Source organism: Rhincodon typus, chromosome 16 (assembly GCF_021869965.1).
Source record: "Rhincodon typus isolate 14 chromosome 16, sRhiTyp1.1, whole genome shotgun sequence".
Lineage (NCBI taxonomy): Eukaryota > Metazoa > Chordata > Chondrichthyes > Orectolobiformes > Rhincodontidae > Rhincodon > Rhincodon typus.
In genome coordinates, this window is record NC_063347.1 from 33840642 (window position 1) to 33866211 (window position 25570).

Consider the following 25570-nt stretch of genomic DNA (forward strand, 5'->3'; position numbering starts at 1 on the left):
GCCTAGACTCTTCTTCAGAAAATGACCCTTTTCTGAAGAAGAGTCTTGACCCAAAACGTCAGCTTTCCTGCTCCTCTGATGCTGCTTGGCCTGCTGTGTTCCTCCAAGGTCTACACCATGTTATCTCAGATTCTCCAGCATCGGCAGTTCCTACTATCTCTTGTGCTTTTATGTTCACTGTTTCTTGAATGTTCGTCTTGGTGTCCGGGCTTACATGGCTCTTCCTTCTATGCATTGTAAAGGAGACTGTCTGAGATTATTTGGGTGGGTGAACTCATACCCCCACAAGGGCTTGTCCAGCCAACACTCTGAGATGGATGGATCCACCTGTGGACAACAATGAAGCAATTCTTTAGGCCCGACATCTTCTCACCTTGACTGACTGTCTCAATGCCCACAGCTCCTGACAGCCCCAGGTGCTAGGTCTCTTCAACATCATTGCCCTCTGTTTTCCTCCAGATCCCTCTTCCATTCCTCCATGCACCTAACGCTATGCCACATCCCTTCACTACCACCACCTTCCTGATCCTGAACTTTCATGCAACCTGTCATTCTCTGGCTTCTTTACCTTTTGCTGTAGAGATAAACAAGATAGACCGCTGACCTCAGACATAACTACATCAAGTCAACTGCACATTACCACCTTTAAACAATCATGAACTGGGTGTTATGAGATTCTCATGTGCCACTAACTCTATCTGAAAAAGTAGGACTTTATTACAAAAAGAGTTTTACTCTAATGGGTATTCATACCATGTAACTATATTGTGGATACAAACCTGCCATAGGATAGAGTGAAATACTGCAAAAGCTGCTATCAGTCTCTGCATCTCAAAATACAGACAGGAGATTGAACTTGCATATCCTGCCCAATTCAATCACTTGGCACGCTATGTTTCCCATTTTTACAGAATCCTAAAATGCCCTCCTTGACTTCTTTTGGCAGATAACTAGTAAAAGGTGGAGTAGGGCCGATTAGGAATGAAAAAAATACATTTAAGCATGGATACAGTGGGCACAGCCACTTAGCATCAGTCATTACCAAGACAGAAGGTGCTGGCAAAGTCAAAGTGAAAAAATGAAAGTGAGATATTGGATGAGCTAAAAATGTATAAACAGGTATTAGATAATCTGGTTGTTTTTAAAGTTGATAAGTCACCCGAACTGCATCAGACACAATCAAGGATACTGAAGGAAGGAATGGTGAAAATGTTTAAGATGCTGGCCATAACTCTCCAATCCTCTTTAGCTACAGGTGGGAGAGTGATGGCTCCAATTAAGTTGAGAATTGCAAGAATTACCCAGATAATATTCACAGCCACTTGTGCAAATGTGGATTAATTAAGGAAAGCTAGCACACAGAATAGTTAAGGGAGAATCATGAGAACTGTTTTTGTTTTTGATGAGGTAACAGAGATGGTTAATGCGCTTGACTTTTCACCCATCTGCCTCTCAACCTGAAGTGGGAATAAAAAGCAAATCTGAAATCTTCATAATTACTTGCAGAAAGATGAATGCCCACAGTTTCATGGAAGAGAAATAAAGGATGCTTGTGTTAGCAATAAATAATGTATATAATAAATTAAGCTAATATGTACATTGCTTCAGTTGTTGCACTTCAGTGTATACTTTTCAATCTTTTATGTCAACTTAAAATAGACTGAAAATTTGTCAGCTCAATTAATTTTTACATTGTATTCTAAAACATTACAACTTTATAAATGAGCAATATACTTGCCAAACAAGAATAGGAATCATTTAGTCTGTGGTCCAGAGTCAGCCTTTGTAGCATTTCAAACAGTGTAGCATGATCAAACATACAAGGATTTGCAGAGATGAATTCATCCATCCCATGCTTCTGCGCTCTGTCTGCATCTGTTTTCCAGGCACATATACAGAAAAGAGTATACTTAGGGAAAGAGTTCAAACATGAAACTTGAGTAGACAAATTGAGCAGGCATGCTCTTTAGAATGTTTTAACACCCTCACTACCTGGGCTTGATTGTCTTTTATATTTTTGCTTTTTGAAAACTTTTCATGCAACAGATTTTATTCCTCTGGAATGTTATCTTCAATTCCAGTGCAGCATAATTATAAAAGATATTGCACAAATAACTGCATTCACTCAAGTACCATATGATGTGTGCTGATATTTAATTAACATCTTTACTGCATAATATTTTTCTCAATAGATTCTGCCATTCCACAGAATGCAATTCAAATTCAGATTTTATTTAAGGATTGTTTTGCCACTAGGTACCAGAAAGTTAATGGAACTGATATTGTTCCCAATGTCGGTCCATTTTAGTTACACCAGTTTTGCGTCAGACTTTAATTGAGAAATTTAATGAGAATATTTTATTTGAAAGAGTACATACTGCATGCCACAAATATGGGAAAACAATTGTTTTACAACAGAGTCAGTCTTAAAAATGATATGCGGGTGCCAAACTAAGATTAGAGCCATAATATGGAACAGCCATGTCTGGAAACTGTGGTTTTCAAGCCAGTTTCCAAGCAATGTTAGAAAATATTTATATTGGATATACTATTTGTTTTTTATTTGTACTTTCAAAATTAATTATTTAGAAATAGATAAAAATTGTCAGTTAAACCAGCAAGGCATGGGCATTTCAATAACATTGATACTGAGCACTCTGGATGGGTGGGGTAGATGTCAGTCCAGGCTGAGATACCTGAATATCGATTTTTTTGTTTGCTCAAGTGCACCTCCTGATGGATTGACTGAGAAGCTGCACTGATTACATCTGTGCTCGTCTATTCCATATACTTGGTCAAATTTGTTAGTACTATTATGGGGACTAACTTGTGTGAAGGAGGGACAAAACAGACATGAGATAATAATCAAAAGAAGGAAGTAGTGACATCAACTCAAAGCATTTTAAATACATACAGATTATATTTTAAATACAAAATTTATTATTTAAATTGGGTTAATAGCGTCAATAAAGCAAGAGGTTATTATATTTTTTACAATGCAAATGAATTGGATATGACTGAAAAATCAAAGATGGTTAATATAAGCAATGAAATTATTCTGAATACTTCATTGCTGATTAAAATGGATTCATGAAGAAAAACAGACTGAGACTATATCTGTACTGCTAAACAAAACGAAAGGACTGGCACAGCAAGGTTACATTCTGCTATTTGCTACGATTTAATGAAGTAGGAGCACTCATGCTTTCTTTTCAAACTGAAGCCTGTAGACACAACCACCTAGGGATTAACTAATTAATCTCAACATGCATAGCTAAAATACTCTAATCAGCCAAAGAAACAAAAACAGAAGCCATTCTGGGTGTGGTCAGATGCACCCTAGTTGCTAGTATGTTCTTGTATCTGTCATTAAATTAAAGACAGATTTCACTGTCTTTTATATACAGTCAGTTTCCCATTACATTGGGCATTTCTCCAAGTCCTAGGCAAATAAATTTTTAAAAAAATCTTTCTCCTTCTTACCGCTGTGTACATCTCCAGCTTTTGGTTTACACATGATCCACAAGACTATTCATTTGTATTTCAAAAGCAATCATGCTTTAGTACTAGAGGTAAGACAAGTGTGCTTTTGCCATTTTTTTTATTAACGGTCAAGATGTTTTTTATTAATGATCAAGGGAAAATCAATTCAAAATAAAGCAATGTTACATCACAACTAAAATAACTAAAACAATACTGGTTTGAAATGTGCTAAACTTAAAAATTTTAAGGAAGTAAAATAAGACTAATTACTGCTAACATTGGATACATTTTGTATGATAGACAGTGAAAGTTTCTAGAAAACTAGACAAAAAAGTTTTTAATTGTTATTCTATAGAAGTTCAAATATTCTATGAATAGCAGCCATCAGAAATGTGCATTCATTTAAATGAAATTATTTTCCAATGCCATGAAGCCCACCACTTATATAGGATGACTTAATTATTTCACATACAGATGTTTTTCGATAATATAGACATTTACAAGCAATAATTTATTTTATCAATAAATGATGACTTAAAAGAACCGCTATGGGTATTTTAAAAACCAGTACCTAAACAAAAATTGTTTTTGAGAAGTAGTTAAAGATATTTTCTCCATAGTTAGAATAGAGGCTTTATGATAGAAGCATATCATAAAGGTAATCCAGCAGTTTAATTACCTACATGTTGAGTGAACACATAAATTTGAAAATTGATTCTAATCTGCTGTTTTACTGAAAACAAAACCCTTTGCTGGTGTATTTTTAGAACTCAATGTGGATTACAATAATATGGATTTTTACTACAACATTATTGTTGAAGATCCAGATCTTTTAATATTCCAAACAAATTAAATATTGTGAGAGAATTGGATTATTTTCATAAAAGTCCTCCTATTTTTGAATTCAGGGTTTTTCATGCATTCTGCTATGTTGGTATATTCACAGCCTTTCTGTGCCAGTCAAAGCAGAAGCCAGAATGATACAATATCATATGCATTACCGATTCAGATACAGAATCATGCGAGTGAAGTGACTGGATTCAGATAGAACTATCGGCTTAGAACTCTATCTATTGACAAGTTATACAGTGTGACTTGCCTGGGCCATGGGTATTATTAGTATATCTGAAAGCATTGAAATAATTTATCCTACGTTCCCTTTACAGCTTTCAAAATCTGAAGATGTATCTACGAGATTTGTGGAGATTAGTTCGGCTAAATAATCTATAGCTAACATTATTTTGAGCAGGATTAGAATGATGTACGAAACAGTAAAGACATTATTAATTTATAAGTTTCTGAATATATTATTCATATTCATTTATATTTTGTTGCCGAAATATTACTTCAGTCAGATGAATGAGTTCTGACTCTCGATAATTATAAAAAGAGGAACAAGTTTATGTTATGCAATGATCTACAGAAAATTACTGCTTTTTATTAGAATGCTTAGCATTTTAAATGTTAGCAATCTATTGATAATATATATTATGGAACATTAACGGAACTAAGAGATAACTATAAATGTGAGTAATTGCAATAAATGTATTCATGATATTTACCTGCATTCCATTCATTTAATAATATTGGAAGTAATGGCCAAACTTAACAGGCCTGTATCTGTATGATGGCTCTGCTCAAATGTTAAAACTATTCATTTTTATGGTGCTGTAAATTGTTATGACATTAAAACGTAATCTGCTTATAATTATAGAAATGTATTATTCATATGTGCATTTATAAATATATATATTTATGTAATGTATAAGGATAACAAATGATGCTATTTGTAAATCAATTACCAATTACCAAAAGCAATCAATCAATCAATTACCAGTACGTACAAAGCTGTACTCGAATTCACCAAGTACTTGAAACAGCATATATATCCATGATACATATTGCCTTATTTCATACACAGTGAACTTTAAGGGATTAAAAACATAATTAGAATCTTTTAGTTTGCTCCTATTTCAACAGCACTTTTCCACTTATCTGTTTAATGTGTCACACTGACAATTATCCATCCCAAAAAAATCTTTCAATTAAAAGCTCGCAAATTTATGAAACAACATTTTGATACTAAATTGCTTTTTAAAACAAAAAATCAACCTAGAAGCTACTGGCTATCAAAGAGGATGTGGCAATATTTGAAGGCGTTAAATAATAAATTATTTGAATAAAGATTTATCTTCCTGAAGTTAGATAATTGTGTGCATTGAATTCTTAACTACAATGCTTCATAACTGTCAGCACAGAGACAATTAATATTGTCAAACAAATTTTTTAACATTTCTAGCAGAAAGTTCACAATGAGATGTCGGACATGAAAAAGGTGACTTTCTATCTCAGTCCTCCGGTAAATGCGCACATGTCATATCTCTTTGACATTAAAAGAATGAAGATCTGTTTTGGACAATAACAAACAATGACACTAGTCAACTTCAGCTGGAGAAGTGAAAAGAAGAAATGACAATGATTGATGGCAGCTATCCATTTTCAGATACTAGCTGCGAGAATGTTCTGTGGGGTCTCTAATAAGAAACTGATCTACATTATTTTAAGTTTTTAAAATGTAAGTATCAAAGATACATACCTTTTAACTTTCACCATCATAGTTTGGGACTTATTAATTCATCAAACAAATAAAAAATATTAAATACAAATGCTATGGCATATTTCTGATATTTTCTAATTAAAATGCAATATCTATTTTGTTCGTCTGGATGACATTCTCCTTGTCACATCTCAGCATTCTGATAAAGGCACATAACAAGAACATGACGGGCATACTGCAGGACACCATCATTTCCTAGTGGCCCAGAAAATGCTAATTATATCTTTTTAGTTGGATCCTTTAAGGATCTGCAAGCACTTTACTTTAAGTAAAGAATGAAAAATATTTTTAAAAATGTAATGCAGATCAGATAGCCAGCAGTTTTCAAAGTTAATCAGACAGGGCACTGACTGGTTATTTAATATTGATCTATATTTCAGTAAAATCAATTTTAGATCCTTCCTTGATTTGCAAATATCATTAAAATTGAATTATATGAATTTGTAAAATTCTACATTAGTTACTCATGCATTTGATTGGTAAGTGGTTTATAGTGTACTGCAGTTAAGACAAAACATGCACATTAAGTGAATTGATTAAATTCACTAGATTGTGGTACTGCATTCCTCAAATGTAGCAATTGCATTTTGAATATACTAAAAATATTATAGCAGTGTACTGATGATAAAATATGTAGCATTTAAAGCATACAAAACTACCAAACCATTCTAATAGGATAGCAACAAAGTTTGGTGCAAATACATGGACACGGAGTAATGTTTTTTATTATAAGGGAGTTTAGAGTTTCACAATTACCATGCATTTCCACCAAAAATGCACTACAGCAAAATAAAACAAAATACACAATATTTGTCAAGCATCAAACAGAAACAAATAAGATCTGTCTTAAATGCTGGAATTTTCTGCCTGTAATTCAAAGTCTATGAGTAAACTGGAGTATTTTTCATGATAAGGAGGGATGGCATCACCTACTCCTCGGTTTTGCATTCGGAATACTCCAAATACATATTTGCCAACTCCCACAACCTTTGCTATTGTCTCCTATGAATATAACCTGCATTAACTAAACTCCATGCAATAACTTGGAAAACTAAAATCTCTTGAGATTTGATGTTATAGCTTTCAAAAACAGCTGTAAGAGACATCAGCAAAATAAATAGAGTCCAATGAAGCAGATTTTAATAAAATGTTGTCCTTTTCAACGGCAATCTTTTTGGAAGCTCCAATTCATTTTTAATGTAAATTCTAAAGGGAAATCATATTTCAAATATTTCCTTGACTAAAATTAATGATCTAAGAGGAAGTGAACTCATTTTTAAATGACATCTGCTAAATTAAGAACTTGGTATTATTCATATATTTAACTACATTTTATGCAGTATAATGCTTAGTGAAAGCTGGTAGCAATGTCATAATACCTCTGTTTCTACATGCATTGTGACACTTTACATACTAACATTCATGTGATACAACACATGTCGTTCAATAAGTATGAAAAGAATGCAGTAAACCAGCGCTGGTTTATAAATGTGGAGTTTATTTGTTGTGCTTATCCTGGCAGTAGACTATAATTACCACAGTGGTGCTAATCATTGCTGTGAAGAAACAGGCATTATGATATCATTGTGCAAGGCAATCTGTTTTCAAGCATTACACAGTCAATTAGCTGTAGAGATAATTGAACAAATATATTACTGACATCTTTTTGTCATGTTAATTCATGTTTACATTGCATGGAGGTTAGAAAATGTTAAGAAATATCTAAGTCATACTAAGAGGAGCCTTCGACTACAATATAAAAGCCAGAGAGAGGGCAATTATGCAAATACCGCATGCATCTGGATTTGCAGTATGGAAGCTTTCATGTCAAACCTAAATTCAGGAAATATGATTATTAAACTACAGAATTCTAAACATGATAGATTTGAGAAAAAAAAATCACATTGCATTTGTCAGATAATCAATACTGATTATCTGCCTGTGCCAGCTACAGGGAAAGCACTTACCCTTTAGTCCAGCTAGAAGTTAGCAGGGTAAGAAGGAACAAACCAGAACAACATAAAGACTAGCAACAAGGCTTAGGAAAGCAGATAGGAGCCCTAACCTAGCAGTAGGTACCGTCATTCAAAGTACTAGGGTTCAAGCAAAGAAAAAGAAAACAAAACGAAAAGACAACAGAACATCTAGCAAAACACTTCTCTTATGGCTAAAATCACCAACAAATTTCAGATTGTACAAATTAAATTCGCATACACAATACAGAAACATAGAAGATGTCCAGTTTGTATAGCTACTTATTGCTCAACATTATTTCTGCTGTTGTGGATCTGTTATTGGAATGACCAAAATCGAACTCAACAATTACACAAAATGCAAGATTTTAAAAATAAAATCACTGCATGTCTATCAGAGTACGGACTGTCTACCACATCCAGACAGTAAGTTGTAAAGGAGGCCACATGTCAACACGGAAACTTTTGATAAACTATGAAGAGTAGGAAACAAAACTCAAATGTAAAATATTTTAGAAATGAAGCAACTTTTGCTCGTTTCATTGGATATAACTAATTGGCAGCCTGAAACCCTTCAACTGCACTATATATCTGTATGTTAGTAACACAACAGATGTCATTTGAAACAGATTTCTTTAAGGTGAAATATGCCTACATGCAGGAATTTAATTATCATTAAATAAACAGGAAAAGTAGACAGCTGGCTGAATATGTATTAAAAAGGTCACACAGAGTCTAACACAAAACATAATGATCAGTTTTATGAGGGTTATGTACAGTAATTGCTTGATCTTTGAAGATGCACTTTTACTGTGATTTTTGAATATTCAGGTCACAGTTTCAAATCTTTTATTTATGTATAAAATAATCAGAAAAAGTATGTATTCAGTGCTTCACTGAAAGGGCACTTAGACACTTTATGAAAATCCACTGTTAAGATCAAAACATTGCATTGCTATTGAGGCACACGTGAGCACATGCCATGGGCCATTTGAACCAACAGGGCAGGTATTACCAGAGTTACAATGTGCAATACAGAAACTGTGCAAAGAATTTGAGATCCTACATACTGTAAATAATAATGTATACAAAGTACTTGAATCCACCATACACTACTGCTAACAAAATAAAGAAAACACTGGAAGCACTGCAAGCTTCTTAATATCTGTGGACCGAATGGATATGTTTACTTTTTGGATGTGGATGCTTCTTCAGAGCTGGAAAACAAATAGGTAGGTAGGTCAATACAATCAAAAATAGTGTGTATATACACTTACATAATACAGAGGAATGATTGAATAGTCATCACAGTCAAGAAAGAGGCAGAAGCATTAAGACATAATCTAAATGAAGGTCTGTAGCTAAGGAAGTGGATAACCTGGTAAAAGTAAGAACATGAAAACCTATGGTCAGATATCAACAACACAAATGGTATTTATAATACTGCCTTTAATATGGTAATATGCCCCAAAGTGCTTTTCAGGACAGTTATCAACCAAAATTTGACAGTGAGTCAAATAAGCACATATTAAAGCAGCTTTGTCACAGTCATAGGTTTGTAAGGAGTGCCTTATAGGAGGAGCGAGATAGACGGATGGAAAGGTTAAGAAGGAATTTCCAGAGGCTCACATCTTGGCTGGAAATATAGTGACCATTGATGGAGGAATTAAAATCAGGGATGCTCAAGACCCCAGAATTGGAGAAGCAAGGATATTGTGGAGAGCAAGGTAATGGAAGGTTTGAAAGTAAAAATGGGAATTTTATAGTTGAGGCACTTCTTACCTGAGAACCAATATAAGTCATCTTAAGTCATCATAAGGGGTGATGAGTGAATAGGACTTGGTGCAATTTAAGACACCAGCAGAAGAGTTTTGTATGATATCAAGTTTACGGAGGATGGAAAGTGAACAGTTAGCCAGAAGTGCATTGTAATTGTCAAATCTCGAGGTAACAAAGGCATTGTGAGGTTCTTAGCAGCAATGAACTGAGCAGGGGTGAAGTCTGAATTTGTTACAGAGATGGAAATGGCCATTGTTCTTCAAATAAAAATGGCTGCAAATAGGTCAGACAGTTGCAGGTTTCTTGGAAGAGATCCAATATTGTTCTTGGAACCTGTAAGCTTTTTGGGAACTGTGTATAAAATCAATCATACAGGTCGGAGTGGGAATGAGAAGGGCAGTTATACTGACAAGGTGTAGAAAGCTCACAAAGTCACAGTAATAAAAACCGGAAAAACTGCGGATGCTGTATATCAGAAACAAAAACAGAAATTGCTGGAAAGGCTCAGCAGGTCTGGAAGCATCTGTGGGAAGAAATCAGAGTTAATATTTCAGGTCCGGCGACCTGCCTCAGAACCCAAGGTTCATTGGACCTGAAACGTTAATTCTGATTTCTCTCCACAGATGCAGCCTGACCTGCTGAACTTTACCAGCAATTTCTGTTTTTGTTTCATAAACTCACATGTTTCGTAAAGCAGTTGTCTAATTTCCATTCGGCTCCCTCAATGCAGAGGAGACCAACAGTAAATAGAAGATGCTAGATTAGATCCTGTTAATAGAGTTGTGTTTTCACAAGGTGTTCAGGACTCTGGATAACTATATGGGAAGAAGCGAATGGACAGGTGTTGCAACTCCGTCAAATATAAAGGATGGTGCCTTGAGAAGTGGAATTAAAAATAGGGGTTCCGGAAGAGTGAATTAGGATGCTATGAAGAGAACTATCCCTGAAAGCAGTGCAGGAAGAGAAGGTGAATTTCTTGTTGCAATATTAATCAGGTATTTACACATCCTTTGTTTCTACTCTGGCAGAGGCATGGCGAGGGCTGGAAAGCCCAGACTATGGCAGTGGAAAGGAAAGTTGGACTCTCTTAAGTTATCTTTATTTCCTTATCTTATTCTAAGTCAATATGAATGGCACCATGTGTGTATGGCGTAGATACACACTTTTTATTGTATTTTTACATTGAATACACATGTCAATAAATGATTCTATTTAATGTCTTAACACTTTTGTCTAGATTCCTCTGTGTTGTTCATAAGTATGTACACATTTCATCTATTTCGTTTCTTCAGACTGTATCAATACAAGTATCCAATTCCCAATTTTCAGTTCTGAAGAATAGTTTACACACAAAATGTAAACTTGTTTATTCTCTCCACAGATACTGATTGACCTATATAGATTGTTTCCAATATTTTATGTTTCTGTGTTCATTTAACATACATGATTAAATAAATAATATATATTTTCCACATAATTTGCTCAATTTATCTTTTCCTAACATTTCACTCCCCATCAAAAGACAACAGTTATTCTAATTACTTAAATTATATTATGGATTCAAACTAAATATCTAACTGGCATCCACAGCAGCTTTATAAAATAAAAGCTTGCGGCAGGGTCCAATGCCAATGTTATTGCATATAGGGGCATGGAAGAATAAATGGTGTAGAGGTGTGGTTTACATTCGAGAATAATGAAAAACTGAAATGATTACAAGACAATTACCTAACCAAAGAGCTCAAGTATTCAAATTAAAAACAGGGTCAGCAAAGAGCCTTGAACAGAATACTGCTTCACAGTTAATCAGAGCAATCGGTTCTACTTCCTGCAATATATAATGCTGATTTCATTGCAGTGAATTTATTTCATTTTAGGATTTATTTTACACTGGCATCAAGTGCCAGACGACTGTGTCCTCACCGCATGTAATATTCACACTGGAAGATTGTGACAAGATAATTACAATAAGGTCATTTAAAACTTCTGACAGTGGATTATCAAGAAATTCCATGACCAGTATATATTACAGTACAACCTCAGTTCAAGTACAGGTTCCAAAATACGTTACCGCAAATTCTTTCCTGGTCTACACAGATTATCAAATGCTTGTGTGTTGAATTGCCTCCTTTTTAACCCTTTGACTGGGGTATGGTTAGCTGCATACACTTATTTCAGCCTATTTTTGTGTAAGCATGTCCCTTAGGTATTCTATCAGAAAGACATTGTAAAAATAAAAGAAATCATTGCAAACTTTCATGCCAGAAGGGCTCACTGCATAAATGTTCTAAGCATAAAAGTTGGCAGAGAAGTCTCTGAAAATAAAGACCCAATTTTGTGCGTGATTTACATCATTTATGGGAGTCAAAGGGTTAATAGACAAGATATTATAATATTCCCAATCTTTATGGGTAACTATTAAACTGTAAATTAACCCAAACAGTTTACCTGCTAATAAAGCAATTAATCAAAAATCTAAGATTTTAAAAGGTGGCAAAATGTTGAAATAGGTATTAAATCTAACAGCTTTCATATAAAATATCTCTCATATAATTGTACTTATATTGGCACATTAATGGTTCAAAGAAAGTATCACTGATTTCAAATCCATAATGCCTGCTGTGTTGCACAATTTTCCTCCAAAACAGCAGGTACTTAAATTTCTGTTAAATAAGTAAGTACTCCGTTGACCTTCCAACTGTTATGTAACCAGAATAGTTGACGTTTATTCCCAAAAATGTACAGTTCAACTTGTAATGTTAATTTGTATGAATAGCAGGATCTATTATTTAAATCTAGGACAATTTAATGTTTTATAAAATGAAGGTCATATCATATATCAACCCAATAATGTTGCCTATGGATGCAGTTGAACATATTTTAAATAATAACATGAATTCTCTTATTTTGTTTTAGCAATGTTAGTTATTGTCTTCTTGTGGTTTTCAAATCATTCATTCAAATTGTTGGCTCATCTGCCTAGAAATTCGATCACACCCATAAACTGTTGCATTGGGGTCTATTATGCCAGTCCAAGTGACACGAGGACGCTGTTAACTTTGTGCAGGCAGTGGCAGGGTGAAATTGTGCATTTAATGCTATTTAAAGGCAGCTAACTGCCCCTAAAGGAAAATGCACTCTGTGAACACATGGCTGAGAAGCTCTAAGTGTGGTTAAAGGCTGCAACAAGCACTTGGAGGATCTGGTCGTAGCAGTGGACAGGGAAAGGGGGAACTACTCTTCCACAGGACAGAAAACCCGTAAGGTATCACTCCTACTACCAGTCAGAAGAGGCCAATGTGGAACTCAATGTCAGAAGCTTCCAGAATGCAACTGCAAAAATGGTTAAAATTTAATGATCTCACTAGAATTGTTCAGGTAACCATGTTACCTTTAACAACAATTACTTCCTCCTCAAAACTGTAGTTTTTTGTGCAAAAGTACAAACTATTTGACCATGAGAGGGAGATCCTGAAAACAGCTCATAAGGCTATTACACGTACTTACATCTAACAGGAGAAGGTCACACAGGAGGAAGACTGTAGTGACCAGAGAAGGCTGAACATGCCTGAAAGCCATGTCTTGTAGTGGTTTCTTACTTTAGACAGTGATAATAGAGGAAATGTTGCATAAGGTTTCTTCAAAACTCACCAGTTTTTGCTTTTTTTCCTTAATTCTATTTCACCCTGCACATTCTCCAATGAACATTTCAGCTGCTTCCAGCAGCCAGTCATCCCTCTTTCAGATGCTGAAAGTGTTGAGAGTCCTGTGTCATTCAGAAACAAAGTGCCAGTGTTCTCAAAGGTGCAACATCTTACCCTCTCAAGTACCAGCTGAGAGAGAGGCACCATGCATACCTTAATCAAAGGTGTAGTCTTCAAATGATGCAATCCTGGTCACAATCTACAGGACCTACAGAAGAAGGATAGGAGGCTGCAGATGCCTGTGGTGACTGAGTGTGAGACCACACACTAACTCTCTTTAGAGGATTCGAAACTGATTTTAAGGACCTCGTCTACCAAAGAAGGATGATGGGCATACACAAAGAATGGAAGGTGTACTGGACAGTCTGCCACTAACCATCTCAACAGCTCAGAATATGTGTCTTTGTATGTGAATGGAGACCATTCTGTCCAACATGTAGAAATGGTTCGCTGCATAAAGGTGACAGTGCCACCCACCAGCTTCTGCTTACGGATAATAATCTCAATGGATTTCCCATCACTGCCTGAGGGAATGCGGTGATAGAATGATTAACGGGAAACTGGGAGTTTTCATTTAAGATATGGGCTACAGTGACAGTAATAGCTAAAGGCAGTGCCATACATGTCCTTGTTTGAGGTTCCAGCTGTGATTGCAGCATAGACTCCTTATCTAACTATTAGAGTGAGCCCAAACTCAATACAGAATGAGTAGAGCCATGCCACCTGCCATATGGAAACTTTGGTGCCAATGTTACACTTATTAAATGAGGGCAGCGTGATCCAACTTCTAGGCCATCAGCTCTTCTTCATTAAGGTGCTGCTTAATGACTGAAGGAGCTTACAAAGAACATATTACACTTACTGTAATAAATGTGAATTGGGAGAGTATACTCTAAGGGCTTTTTCAATGCACAAATGCATACAAGGGGATACCTATCTAAATATCAGTATCCTTTATTGCTCCATTTTCTGCTTTACAACTTAACAGATCTGAGTTTTTGCATCAAATGCATCTCTCCTCACATTATGAAATTCCAGTTTAATGAATAATATCAGGATCCAACACTGAAATCGGTGCGACATTTAATAGATACTTTGCCTCAGTTTTCACTGAAGGGGCTTACGAAAAACATCAAAAAAAGAATAAGGAATATGTCTTTCAGCCTTTCAAGACGGCTCAACCATTCACCAGAGATGATTCTTTAAATCACAATTCCACCTTCCTACACTATAATATCTGCATATCCCTTACTATTTTATAATACAGTATCTGGTTTGCACTGACGCTTATCATCCACATAAATCTTCTCTTAGTTTTAATTACACAGTCTCTGCTCCCAAATCCTTGATTCCCTTCTTCCTCATGTATGCATCAAACAATCCCTATACACATCAATACCATCTGCTTCAATCACTCCATATGGCAGCAAGTTTGACAATCTATAACCATTTTCTGTGGAAAGAAAATCCTCCTACATTCTTCCATTGATCTGCTTGTGCCTATCTTGTGTACATGTTTCCAATTATTGATTCACCCACAATGGAAACAATTTCTCCACATCCATGCTCTTGAACTGTTTCCAAATGCTAAAGATATCAGGTCTCCTTTTAGGCTTTTCATTCCAAAGAAAATAACCCAATCTACTCTGTCTTTCCTAATAACTGGCTCTCTCAAATGTTGGCAACGTCCTTGTGAATCTTTGCTGCTATGCTTCAATGTCGTTTTGTAGTCTGAAGATTTGTTTATTTGTCTGTTAGGGCTAATACTGTGGACTGCCAAAAACACCAGCCACTATGATGTCCATATATGGAATTGTGGGTAGAATGACTTAAAATGTTGAGGGTGAGTGAGCGACCTTCCTCAGAGATTCTGCAACAAACAGTATCTATCGTCTTAATGTAACCTTTAACTAGATGCTAACATGCAACAAACTATATCGTGTTAAGAACATAAATAGGAGTAGCAGTGACCATTTAGCCCTTGAGCCTGTGCCCCCATTCAACAAAATCATGGCTGATCTTCCACCGGCTTCAACTCCTCTTTCGTGTTAGCTCATCATAGTTCTCAACTCCCTGACATTTTAAAAATCTATTGCCTAGCAGACACTCTTCTACATAGACCAGGAAGTGGTTTTCTTCTATCACACTAGATCAAGCAGGTTCTGTAGCTTCCTACATGTAAAGAGGATGGTGGCAGTAGCATGAGCAGCAACGCATACTGCACATTATGAGTTAGCATGCCCAGGTAACAAAAACCAGAATTTAAGAAGGACAGAGCTCCAAATCCAGGTAGACCGCACCTCCAGTTGTCCAAATAAACTAGGGAGAAAATAGTGGAGACATGAGTATTGATATATAAAATTCAATAGAACAGAACATCCTAGAGGACTGCAGACAGCAAAATGTAACACTAGCTTCAAAAAAAAAGTAGGTAAAACTAAATTAAGGAAAAATAGACAAGCCAGTGCAAGGCAAGATATTGAAATTTTTGCTTAAAAACAAATATAAGAACATAAGAAAAATTGCCAGAATGGATTTATTCTAAAAAGCTCAACAGAAGTTGATTTGATTACAAGATGGTGAAGTCCCATCCAAAGTATCTGCGGATATTCACATTTGAAAAGCATGAAATGGAGCAACAAGTGGTAACTGAGTGACACCAATAAAAGCTTCCGGTAACCTCCTCCAGAACATTTACGATTATGGGGCATTTCCTCAAAATTCCTCCTTAAGCACCAATAACATCATTCAAGTAATTTTCTTGCCCAAAACTTTCAGTTTAAATATTTGTAGAGACATACATTCTAAAAATACCTGAGGGACATGGGAAGCCCATTCTGTACCACAGTAGCATTTAGACAAATGTCATCGCTTTGTGCCCATTAAAGTTTTATTACTAAAATAAGTACAACTAACTGTCATGCAACATGCAATTTCACAGCAAATATGGCTAATAACTTACAAAACTGTGAGATGGGAGCATCCAACTGGGGCACATTTCCTCCTTTGGCATTAAGTTTTTGGACTTGAGTCGGAGGAATGGGTTTGTGAGATTGACCAGTCGCACGGTACATTGCCTGAACCCAAAGGATACGATCCTGTTCGTCATCGCTGGCAAAGATCACAGTGTCTCCTTCTTTAACTGCATTAAAGAATGCCCTGCCTCCCTCCAAACCTGGATGGTAGATTATTTAACAACTATGAGAAGAATACACAATGGCATTTCTACATTGACACCATACAACAGATGTACAATTGAAAAGGTGCAGGAACTGGGTTTACATGGCTGGTACCATTTGAGACTCCTGCCCCAAACTGACATTTGGTCATACACAAAAGTTAAATAGTTATGACAACACTCCTTTTCAAAACTTTGAGATACTATTTAAAATCTAGAAATGGCAACATCACAGAATCCAACGTGTAAAATGCACTGAAATATATAGACAATTCTCCATGTTGCAGATTATAAAAATTTGTGTGACACATGCAATAGATATTATTGCATTTTTAACAGAAGTTAAGCTTGAAACACCTTGTTTAACATATTAAATATCAAGAAGTCTATGCTATCATTGCAATCATTTAATTTTTATACTAATATCTGATTTCTAACCACAATAAATATTTCCTTCTTCCTCAGATTCTGAATAACATGTTTGAAATTAAATCTCTGACCTTTAACGTTAGCATGGGCTGAACAGTTTGGCATCAATGGATGTTTAAAAGGGAACTCCATCTAGTTTTACCATTGGGACTTGCAGAATCTTGCTCTCAGAATCATTTGTCAAGTGGTTTCTACCATATGAAATGTGACACCCTACCCAGCAGGCCACTCCATTCCATTCTTATCCTGGAGTCTGCATAAGGATGCTATTGTACCAGTGATTGTATACATTTTAATAATTTGCTATTTAATATTACGTAAGATTGCAGATCTTTGAAATGAAACAACAAATCAATAAGGATGTGATGGAGAAGTCAGAGGCCAGGAAACAGGGAGAATTTGGGATAGGAATAGGGAAAAGAAAACTCAGCAGAGTTGTTTTGAGGGCAGGTGCAGGTGCAAGTATACAGGGGCAATACGGCTGAAAGGGAAATGGCAAATAGCACAGAGCCTGTACTGACATATTAAATAGCACCTTTCTACCTACTCTGGGCAGGAGTGCAATCCACCCATCTACAGGGCTGCCTAAAAGTATATTTAGGAAAAAAAAGTAGGTGGCACCATTTTCATTAGATTTTTATTAACGAGTTTTACGAAAGATCAAAAAATCAATTCTTTGTCCATTATCCATTTACTTGTCAATTTACAATTACTGTATTTCTAGGATTTAAAAATAAATCTTAAATTTTGCCCAAATCAGTCAACCATGGCTCAGTTGGTAGCATCCTCACCTCTGAGTCAGAAGGTTGTGGGTCTGTCCCACAAACTAAATTGACACAGCAATGCAGTATGGAAGCAGTGCTGCACTGTCAAAAGTGCTATCTTTAAACTGATGCCTATTTGCCCTCTCAGGTGGGCATAAAAGATCTCATGGCATATTTTTAACAAAAGAAGAGGAATTAGCCCTGGTACCAAGTCAATGTTTATCCCTCAATCAATATTATTGAAACAGATTATCGGGTCATTACTACAATGCTGTTAGTGAGAACATTTTGTGCACAAATTGGTAGCTTGTTTCCGACATCACAATAGCAACAACACTTCAAAAAAACACTGACCAAGCCAGTGAGATTCACATCCCATAAATGAGTACAAAAAAAGAGCTTTAGTGGCTGTAAGGTACTTTAAGATATCTGATGGTCATAAAGGGTTCTGAAAAGATTTACAAGGATATTGTCAGGGTTGAAGGGTTTGAGCTATGGGGAGAAGCTGAACAGCCTCGGCTATTTTCCCTGCAGTGTCAGAGGCTGAGGTGTGACATCATAGAGGTTTATTAAATTCATGAGGGGCGTGGACAGTGTGAATAGCCAGGGTGGTGGTGTCCAAAACTAGAGGGTCATAGGTTTAAGGTGAGAGGGGAAAGATTTAAAAGGCACCCAAGGGGCAACTTTTTCATACAGAGGGTGGTGCATGTATGGAATGAACTGCCAGTGGAAGTGGTGGAGGCTGGTACAATTACAACTTTCAAAAGACATCTGGATGGTTATATGAATATGAAGGGTTTAGAGGGACATGGTCCAAATGCTGGCAAATGGGACTAGATTAATTTAGAATATCTAGTTGGCATGGACAAGTTGGACTGAAAGGTCTGTTTCAGTGTTGTACATCTCTATGGCTCTATAAGTCTTTCTTGCCCAAAACAAAACTACAGGCGACCTGCAGTTAGTTCATTTTGATGCAATTGTGCAATGTACAATGTTAGAACTGAAATTAACCAGGTATGAGTAGCAGTGAGCTTAACCACTCAGCATTGGAAGGTACATGTGAGTGAACTAATTAGTTAAATTATAGATGATAAAGAATGAAACCAGAGCTCAGTATGTTCTACAAGCGTAGCTTTTGTTATCCAGTTTCAATTCGTAGGGTTTCCTCTCATTTTGATTTGCTACCTTCTTGTTACCACAATTTTCTGCTTTTTGCTGTGTCCTGCATCAGACCCTTCGGATGAACACATGAAGTGTCATTACATTCAAAGCAATGGGTGCAGTGTGGGAATGTGGGACTAGTATAGATAGTAGGGTATACAGACTCAGTGGGCTGAAGGGCCTCTTCTGTACTGCGTGATTTTATGATTCTAAGATACCACATGCACATGAACACTTTCTTACTTACCATCACATCAATTCCATGTCAACTTACTTATACCATGGTACCACGAATGCTTCTTAGCTATTAGCATGCACAAGTAGAGACTCCCTGACTAGCTTTTATTCCTCCTACTTATAGTTCGGTTTCTGACATATAGTTTCACCTTTTGTTAGTAACATGGCTTAGACTGCAAATTAAAGCAGCTGATCCTGCCCCGAGCACTACTGGTCTAAGGTGCTGCAATGCAAATACATGCACAGCTGCAACTGAATTAGAATAATCTTCCAAGGTCAGTAGGTGACTCAACAGTTTTGTACTTTCTCACAGGTCAATCACTGACCTTTTTCCAGTACCACTCATTACCTCGATTCCAGAAAGACATCAATTTAATTCTTGAAACAACAATATAATTGAAAAATAAAGATTTTCCGAGAAATTTTTGCATGGTGAGTAAAAAGGTGACAGCTGAAGTGCAATGGCTAAAGCATGGCAAAATGTAACGTTGTTATTACCAAGTGTGATATGCATAGGACCTTTATGGCACTGTCAGTTTATTTCCTATAGTGTTGTATATAGTGAGTGAAGATTGAATATAATTTTGAAAGAATCTTTAAAGGGCATAAGATAATGTCAACAGGATGTGCAGATATCATTCAATCCATAATTTAAAGACATATATTTGCTTCTTAATAGTACAACATGCTTTGGTTTCACATAATTTATTGTTAAATGTTGGAACTGCTCATGATTTAAAAAGCAGAGTGCTGAAATTTACTACAGGCTGAGAGTCAAAATTGAAGGACTAAAGGACAACAACTGGAGGGAGGGATGATGTAATTACACAGTTCACAATTTTACACAATTTTCATTATAAATGTGGGCATGGACATTTGTAATAGAAAACGTTGACATCGAATTATGATAAATATATGATGGCAAGAGAAACAGGAGACAAGAAAGTGTGCGCACATGTAAGAATTGCATATATTACCAATGAAGGAATTATGAGGTGAGAAATGTAATCCTACAAGAATTTACGACCTTTTGTCAGCAATGTTTTAAATGCTGATGGGATCAATGCACCTGGTTTAAAATGTCAATTTTTTACGATTGATGAATTGAATTAGATTTACACTATACTGTGACAATTACAGCTTGCAAGCAGCAGTGATTACGTTCAAAAATGTTCTGAGTTATGACTGAACTCCAACCAATAGTGGATTATAGCTTCTTGCAAAAAATCAGATGTAGTCAAGAGATTGGTTGCAAGGAGGATTTTATATGTAATAATCAAGATAGTAAGACTGAGAGGTAGTTAGAAAAAAAAAAGAATTCTGAAAAGATGGATGACGAAGTCTGATATCTCTGCCACTTAATTTGGAGAGGAAGGGGAAGGCAAAGACACAGAGCTCAAAGTGAAGAATATGAAATAATGTACATTGCTGGAGAAAGTACAAATGCAAAGTGGGACTACATTGTTAACTGTAAATTTTTAATTCAACTCGTTGAGTGATGGAAACACAGAGGGAGGGGTGTTTCCAAAAGCAGGCATGATAGCGTGGACTTCTATTAAGTGGGTTCTACAAAGAGCTATAGTCCATCTTGGCAGGTTATTGCCAGGGCAGAGAAAACAAAAATCACAGTGAGTGGCTGCTGGATGATTGCTTTTACAATTATTGATAAGCCTTTTTTAAATTATGGTTGTGACATGACAAAATAGTCAAGCCATGCCAAAGAAAAGCCACATGCCATCCGACTATTTCATGTTTTATGTTACTGTGCTTTTCCTAGATGTCAGTATTGAATTGAAGCCTTTCACCTGGCTGTGGGTCAGTGTAATCCACTGTGTATCCGTCCAGTTGCAGCAGTTCCTGAGGCTCAGCTTTTTTCTCCCGGTAACTGCACATTGCAAATGTATACTGGCTGACCTGAATAAAGAGAAACAGTTGAATGTAATTCTGGATTGACTTTAAACTTGTGAAACTTCATAACAAAATCTAAACGTTAGCTAAAAGCTTTGTTGTACAAGCCATTGGTCTACTGCCAGCACACGTTGCGAAATACAAAGTGAGCTGGTTGTGATCTTCAAAACAACGGAGATTGGGGAAATTTGCCATTAATGGTGCTGTTACGGAGGGGAGGTCGACTCCCCCCTTTGATAACTGAAACTGAAACATCCAGAGAGGCTCACCTCATCATCTGTTAAAGGAAGTGTGAAAAGTGGTAAAATCTGCCTCTCGCTCCCCTTTCCAATCTGTTATATAGGAGAGGTTAAATGAAATGAACTTCTGACAGTCACTCTATAGTCAACAAGTAACAATTTATTCATCGAACTCTAACTATGAACAAATTAACAGAATTACTAACAAACCGAACAATTCCTACCCCTAACTACTAACTATTCACGAAAAAAACAAAATTTGAATGGTATGCTGTTTCAATAGATACAAGCACCACTTAAATAAACCAAATTAATGATAAAAAAATCAAATCTTAATCTCTTGAAATTATAGCCAGGATGCATCTTCCAGAATGCTCTGCTCCCTCTCCGCTGATCCTCCGCCAGGAATACCTTTCTCCGTCAAATTCTAGAGTCCAAAATGCCTCTATCCATTGAATTCTGATGTCAGGAATATTAGCTAAGAATGCCGCTGTACCTTTAATTAGATGATGGTTTCTTTTCTGAGAGCTGATAGAATTCTGTAAGTGCCAGTGTTTCTCTTTAGAGCTGATAGGTTTTTTTACCTCTCTTAGATGGCAATTGCTCTCACACCAATTTTCACATTTTCACCTCTTCTTTTGTACCCTTGATGATCTATTAATTTCTTACAATAGGATTGGCCCTAGGTTGTCAAAACCATCAGATCCAAATTCAATTGGTTTTTGGTATCTAAGGCCTGGTCTAAATTAATTGGCTAAACTCAAAACCTATTATCTTGGTAAAAACGCTGCTTTGTCTGCTATCAGTATACCCCTTCAATACAAATGTTTTAATTCAAGAACTCTGTGCAGCTGCAGCTGCCTGTGGACATTTTTTTTAATCTTCAAGCCTAAAAAACACACCTTTTAAAGGGACCATGCACTCTTCCCCCTCTATCATTTTACAAACAAATTCTAATGTCTTGCCTTCCAATCACAAGTATAATGCCAACTTCGCAGCAGTGTGTACTTGAAAACTTGTCACTAATTAATCAGTTACTTCCTTAAAGTTGGCTAAAGGATATATCTTAATTGAAGACAGTAATGCAGATAGGGCTTATCAGAGATGAACATGATATCCTATGTATGGATGCAGAAGTTGTGGGCAAGTTTCTTAGTGAGAATTTTGTCTCTGTTTTCACAGAGAGGGATGATGCAGACATCCTTGTTAAAGAGGAGTGTGAAATATTAGATAAAATCAGTATAATGGGAGAGATGTACTAAGGCACAGACCTCCTTAAAGGAGGAAAAATCACCCAGACAAGGTGAATTGTGAGAGGAAGCCCGGTAGGGAAATACTGAATGCTTGAAGGAACAATTTCCAAAGCTTGCTAGATCTAGGCACGGGCCAAAAGAATTCGATGCCCACAAACATTTTTTAAAATTCACTCGAGGAACGTGGGCATTACAGTCTGGGCCAGCATGTATTGCCCGTCCTTCGTTGCCTTTGAGAAGGTGGTAGTGAGCAGCCTTCTTAAACTGCTGCATGTGAAGTAGACAGACCCACAATGTCCTTAGGGAGGGAATTCCAGGATTTTGACCCAGTGACAATGAAGGAATGGTGATATATTTCCAAGTCAGGATGGTGAGTGGTTTGGAGGGGAACTTGCATGTGGATGCCCAATATCTGCTATCCTTGACCTGCGAGATGGAAGTGGTCATGGGTTTGCAAGGTGCTGTTTAAGGATCTTTGGTGAATTTCTGCAGTGCATCTTGTACATAGTACACACTGCTGCTACTGAGTGTCGGTAGTGGAGGGAGTAGATGTTAGTGGATGTGGTGCCAATGAAACAAGCTGCTTTGTCGTGGATGGTATCAAGCTTCTTGAGAGTTGTTGGAACTGAACCCATTCAGGCAAGTAGGGAGTATTCATCGCACTCATGACTTGTGCCTTTTGATGGTGGACAGACTTTGGGGTATCAGGAGGCAAGTTCCTTGCCGCGATATTCCTAGCCTCTGACCTGCTCTTGTAGCCACTGTATGTATATGGTGAATAGTAACGCCCAGGATGTTGATAGTGGAGGATTCAGTGATAGTAGCACCATTGCATTTCAAGGGGTGGTGGTTAGATATTCTCCTGTTGGAGATAGTCATTGCCTGGCATTTGTGTAGCATTAATGTCGCTTGCAACTTGTCAGCCCAAGCCCGGATATTGTCCAGATCTTGTCACGTTTGAACTTGGACTGCATCAGTATCTGAGAAGTTGCAAATGGTGGTGAACATTGTGTAATCGTTGGTGAACACCCCCACTTCTGATCTTATGACGGAGGGAAGGTCATTGATGAAGCAGCTGAAGGTGGTTGGACAGAGGGTACTATCCTGAGGAACTCATGCAAACAACTCACCTCCTGACACCCCAAAGTCTACCCACCACCAAAAGGCACAACTCAGGAGTGTGATGAATATTCCCTACTTGCCTGGATGGGTTCAGTTCCAACAACATTCAAGAAGCTTGACGCCATCCACGACAAAGCAGCTTGTTTGATTGGCACCACATTCACTAACATACAGGATGTCTCTAAACCTCAGGATGGTATCATTAGTACAGCTGAGTGGGCAGAACAGTGGCAAATGGAATTCAATCTAGAGAAGTAGAAGGTTCTGCATTTGAGGAAAGCAAACAAAGCAAGGGAATACACAATAAATAGCAGGATATTGAGATGGGTAGAGGAAGTGAAAGACCTTGGCGTTTATGTCCACTGGGCTCTGAAGATGGCAGGAGACATAGATAAAGTGGTAAAGAAGGGATATGGGTTGCTTTACTTCATTTGGTAGTAAATATAAAAGCAGGAATGTAATGTTGGTAATATATGGGATACTGGTTAGGCCACAGCTGGAGTTCTTTGTATAGTTCACTCTACAGGAAAGACATGACTGGTCTAAGGAGAATACAAAGGAGGTTTGTAAGAATTATGCCAGTGATTGAACATTGCTTCTATGAAGCAAAATGAAGGGCTTGTCCCAAGTCTCTAGGAAGGGAGATCACAGATTTAAAGTAAATGGTAGAAGGATCAGAGGTGAATGAAGAAAAATGTACTCATCTAGACGATAGTGAGTGTCTGCAATTTGCTGCCCAGGTTGATGGCTGAGGCAGTAACTTCAACTTATTTCAAAGGAACCTGGATCGGCACCTGAAGTACTAGAACCTGCAAGGCTATGGACCAAGCACTGCTGAGTAGGATTAGAATGGGCAGCTAGTTTATTCAGACATAATGTGCTGAATGACTTTCTCCTGTGCTGTAACCTTTCTCTGGTTCTAAACTAATCCATAACAAAGAAAATTCCTTTGAAAATCAAGTTTTGAAAGGGAGGGATCATTACAATATTTCTTAACAATGATAATGCTGTATTGTTATTTCAAAAAATTTATGTCTTGCTGGTTGTGGCTCTGCTAGATCAGACATATGATAGTTGTTACCAATTTTACCTGGTTTGTTTGGGAGCATGACATGACCTTGTACAAGAACTTATTTAATTTGTGAAACCTTTTCAAAAGTAAATCTCATGCTTAAGAAAAATGAAGGTATAACAGGCAAAAGGAGGAGGTGGGAGAAATAACTTACAAAAGGCATGAATATAAGAAAACAAATGGTGTCAATCAGAAAGTCAGTTAATATTATTCCTAGAGAATAAGAATTGAAAAAAAATCCTAACAGCCATGATATAAATTCACCTAAATACTAACCACTATCAGGGACTGTACAAATGTAATTCACACAAAATAAATAGGGTGGGGTGCTGCACATCAAAATAAAAACAACATTGAATAAATGCTACATTTCCTGTCTTATTCTGAAATACTGTATAGATTTGTCCATGTTTTGGAAACAATGCAGAGCTGCTCACCTTGTGAATTCATTTCAGGAGCACATTTCTTAGGACCCTGAACCAACCTATGCTATTGTACTAGCCCATAGTTGTACTAATGTTCATGCACCCTATCATTCAAATCAGAAGATGTTAGGACTGACATCCTGTCATAAGCAATGTGAGTTGACTGTCTTGGTGCCAGTCATGTTTAACAATTCTTAAATCTCAGTCATCAGAGCAATTGTTGTCA

General features: G+C 36.7%; 1 protein-coding gene across 3 annotated transcripts in view; it reads right to left on the reverse strand.

The window, feature by feature from the left end:
- Nucleotides 1-25570, reverse strand: part of cadpsa (Ca2+-dependent activator protein for secretion a) — a 498775-nt gene that overhangs the window by 163532 nt on the left and 309673 nt on the right. For all 3 annotated transcript variants that reach the window (XM_048606574.1, XM_048606576.1, XM_048606575.1), the window contains exons 10-12: nt 21131-21239; nt 16519-16731; nt 1739-1875 (exon numbers count right to left, since the gene is read on the reverse strand). In XM_048606574.1, coding sequence (XP_048462531.1) covers nt 1739-1875; nt 16519-16731; nt 21131-21239 — 459 coding nt within the window. The remainder of the gene's footprint in view (nt 1-1738; nt 1876-16518; nt 16732-21130; nt 21240-25570) is intronic.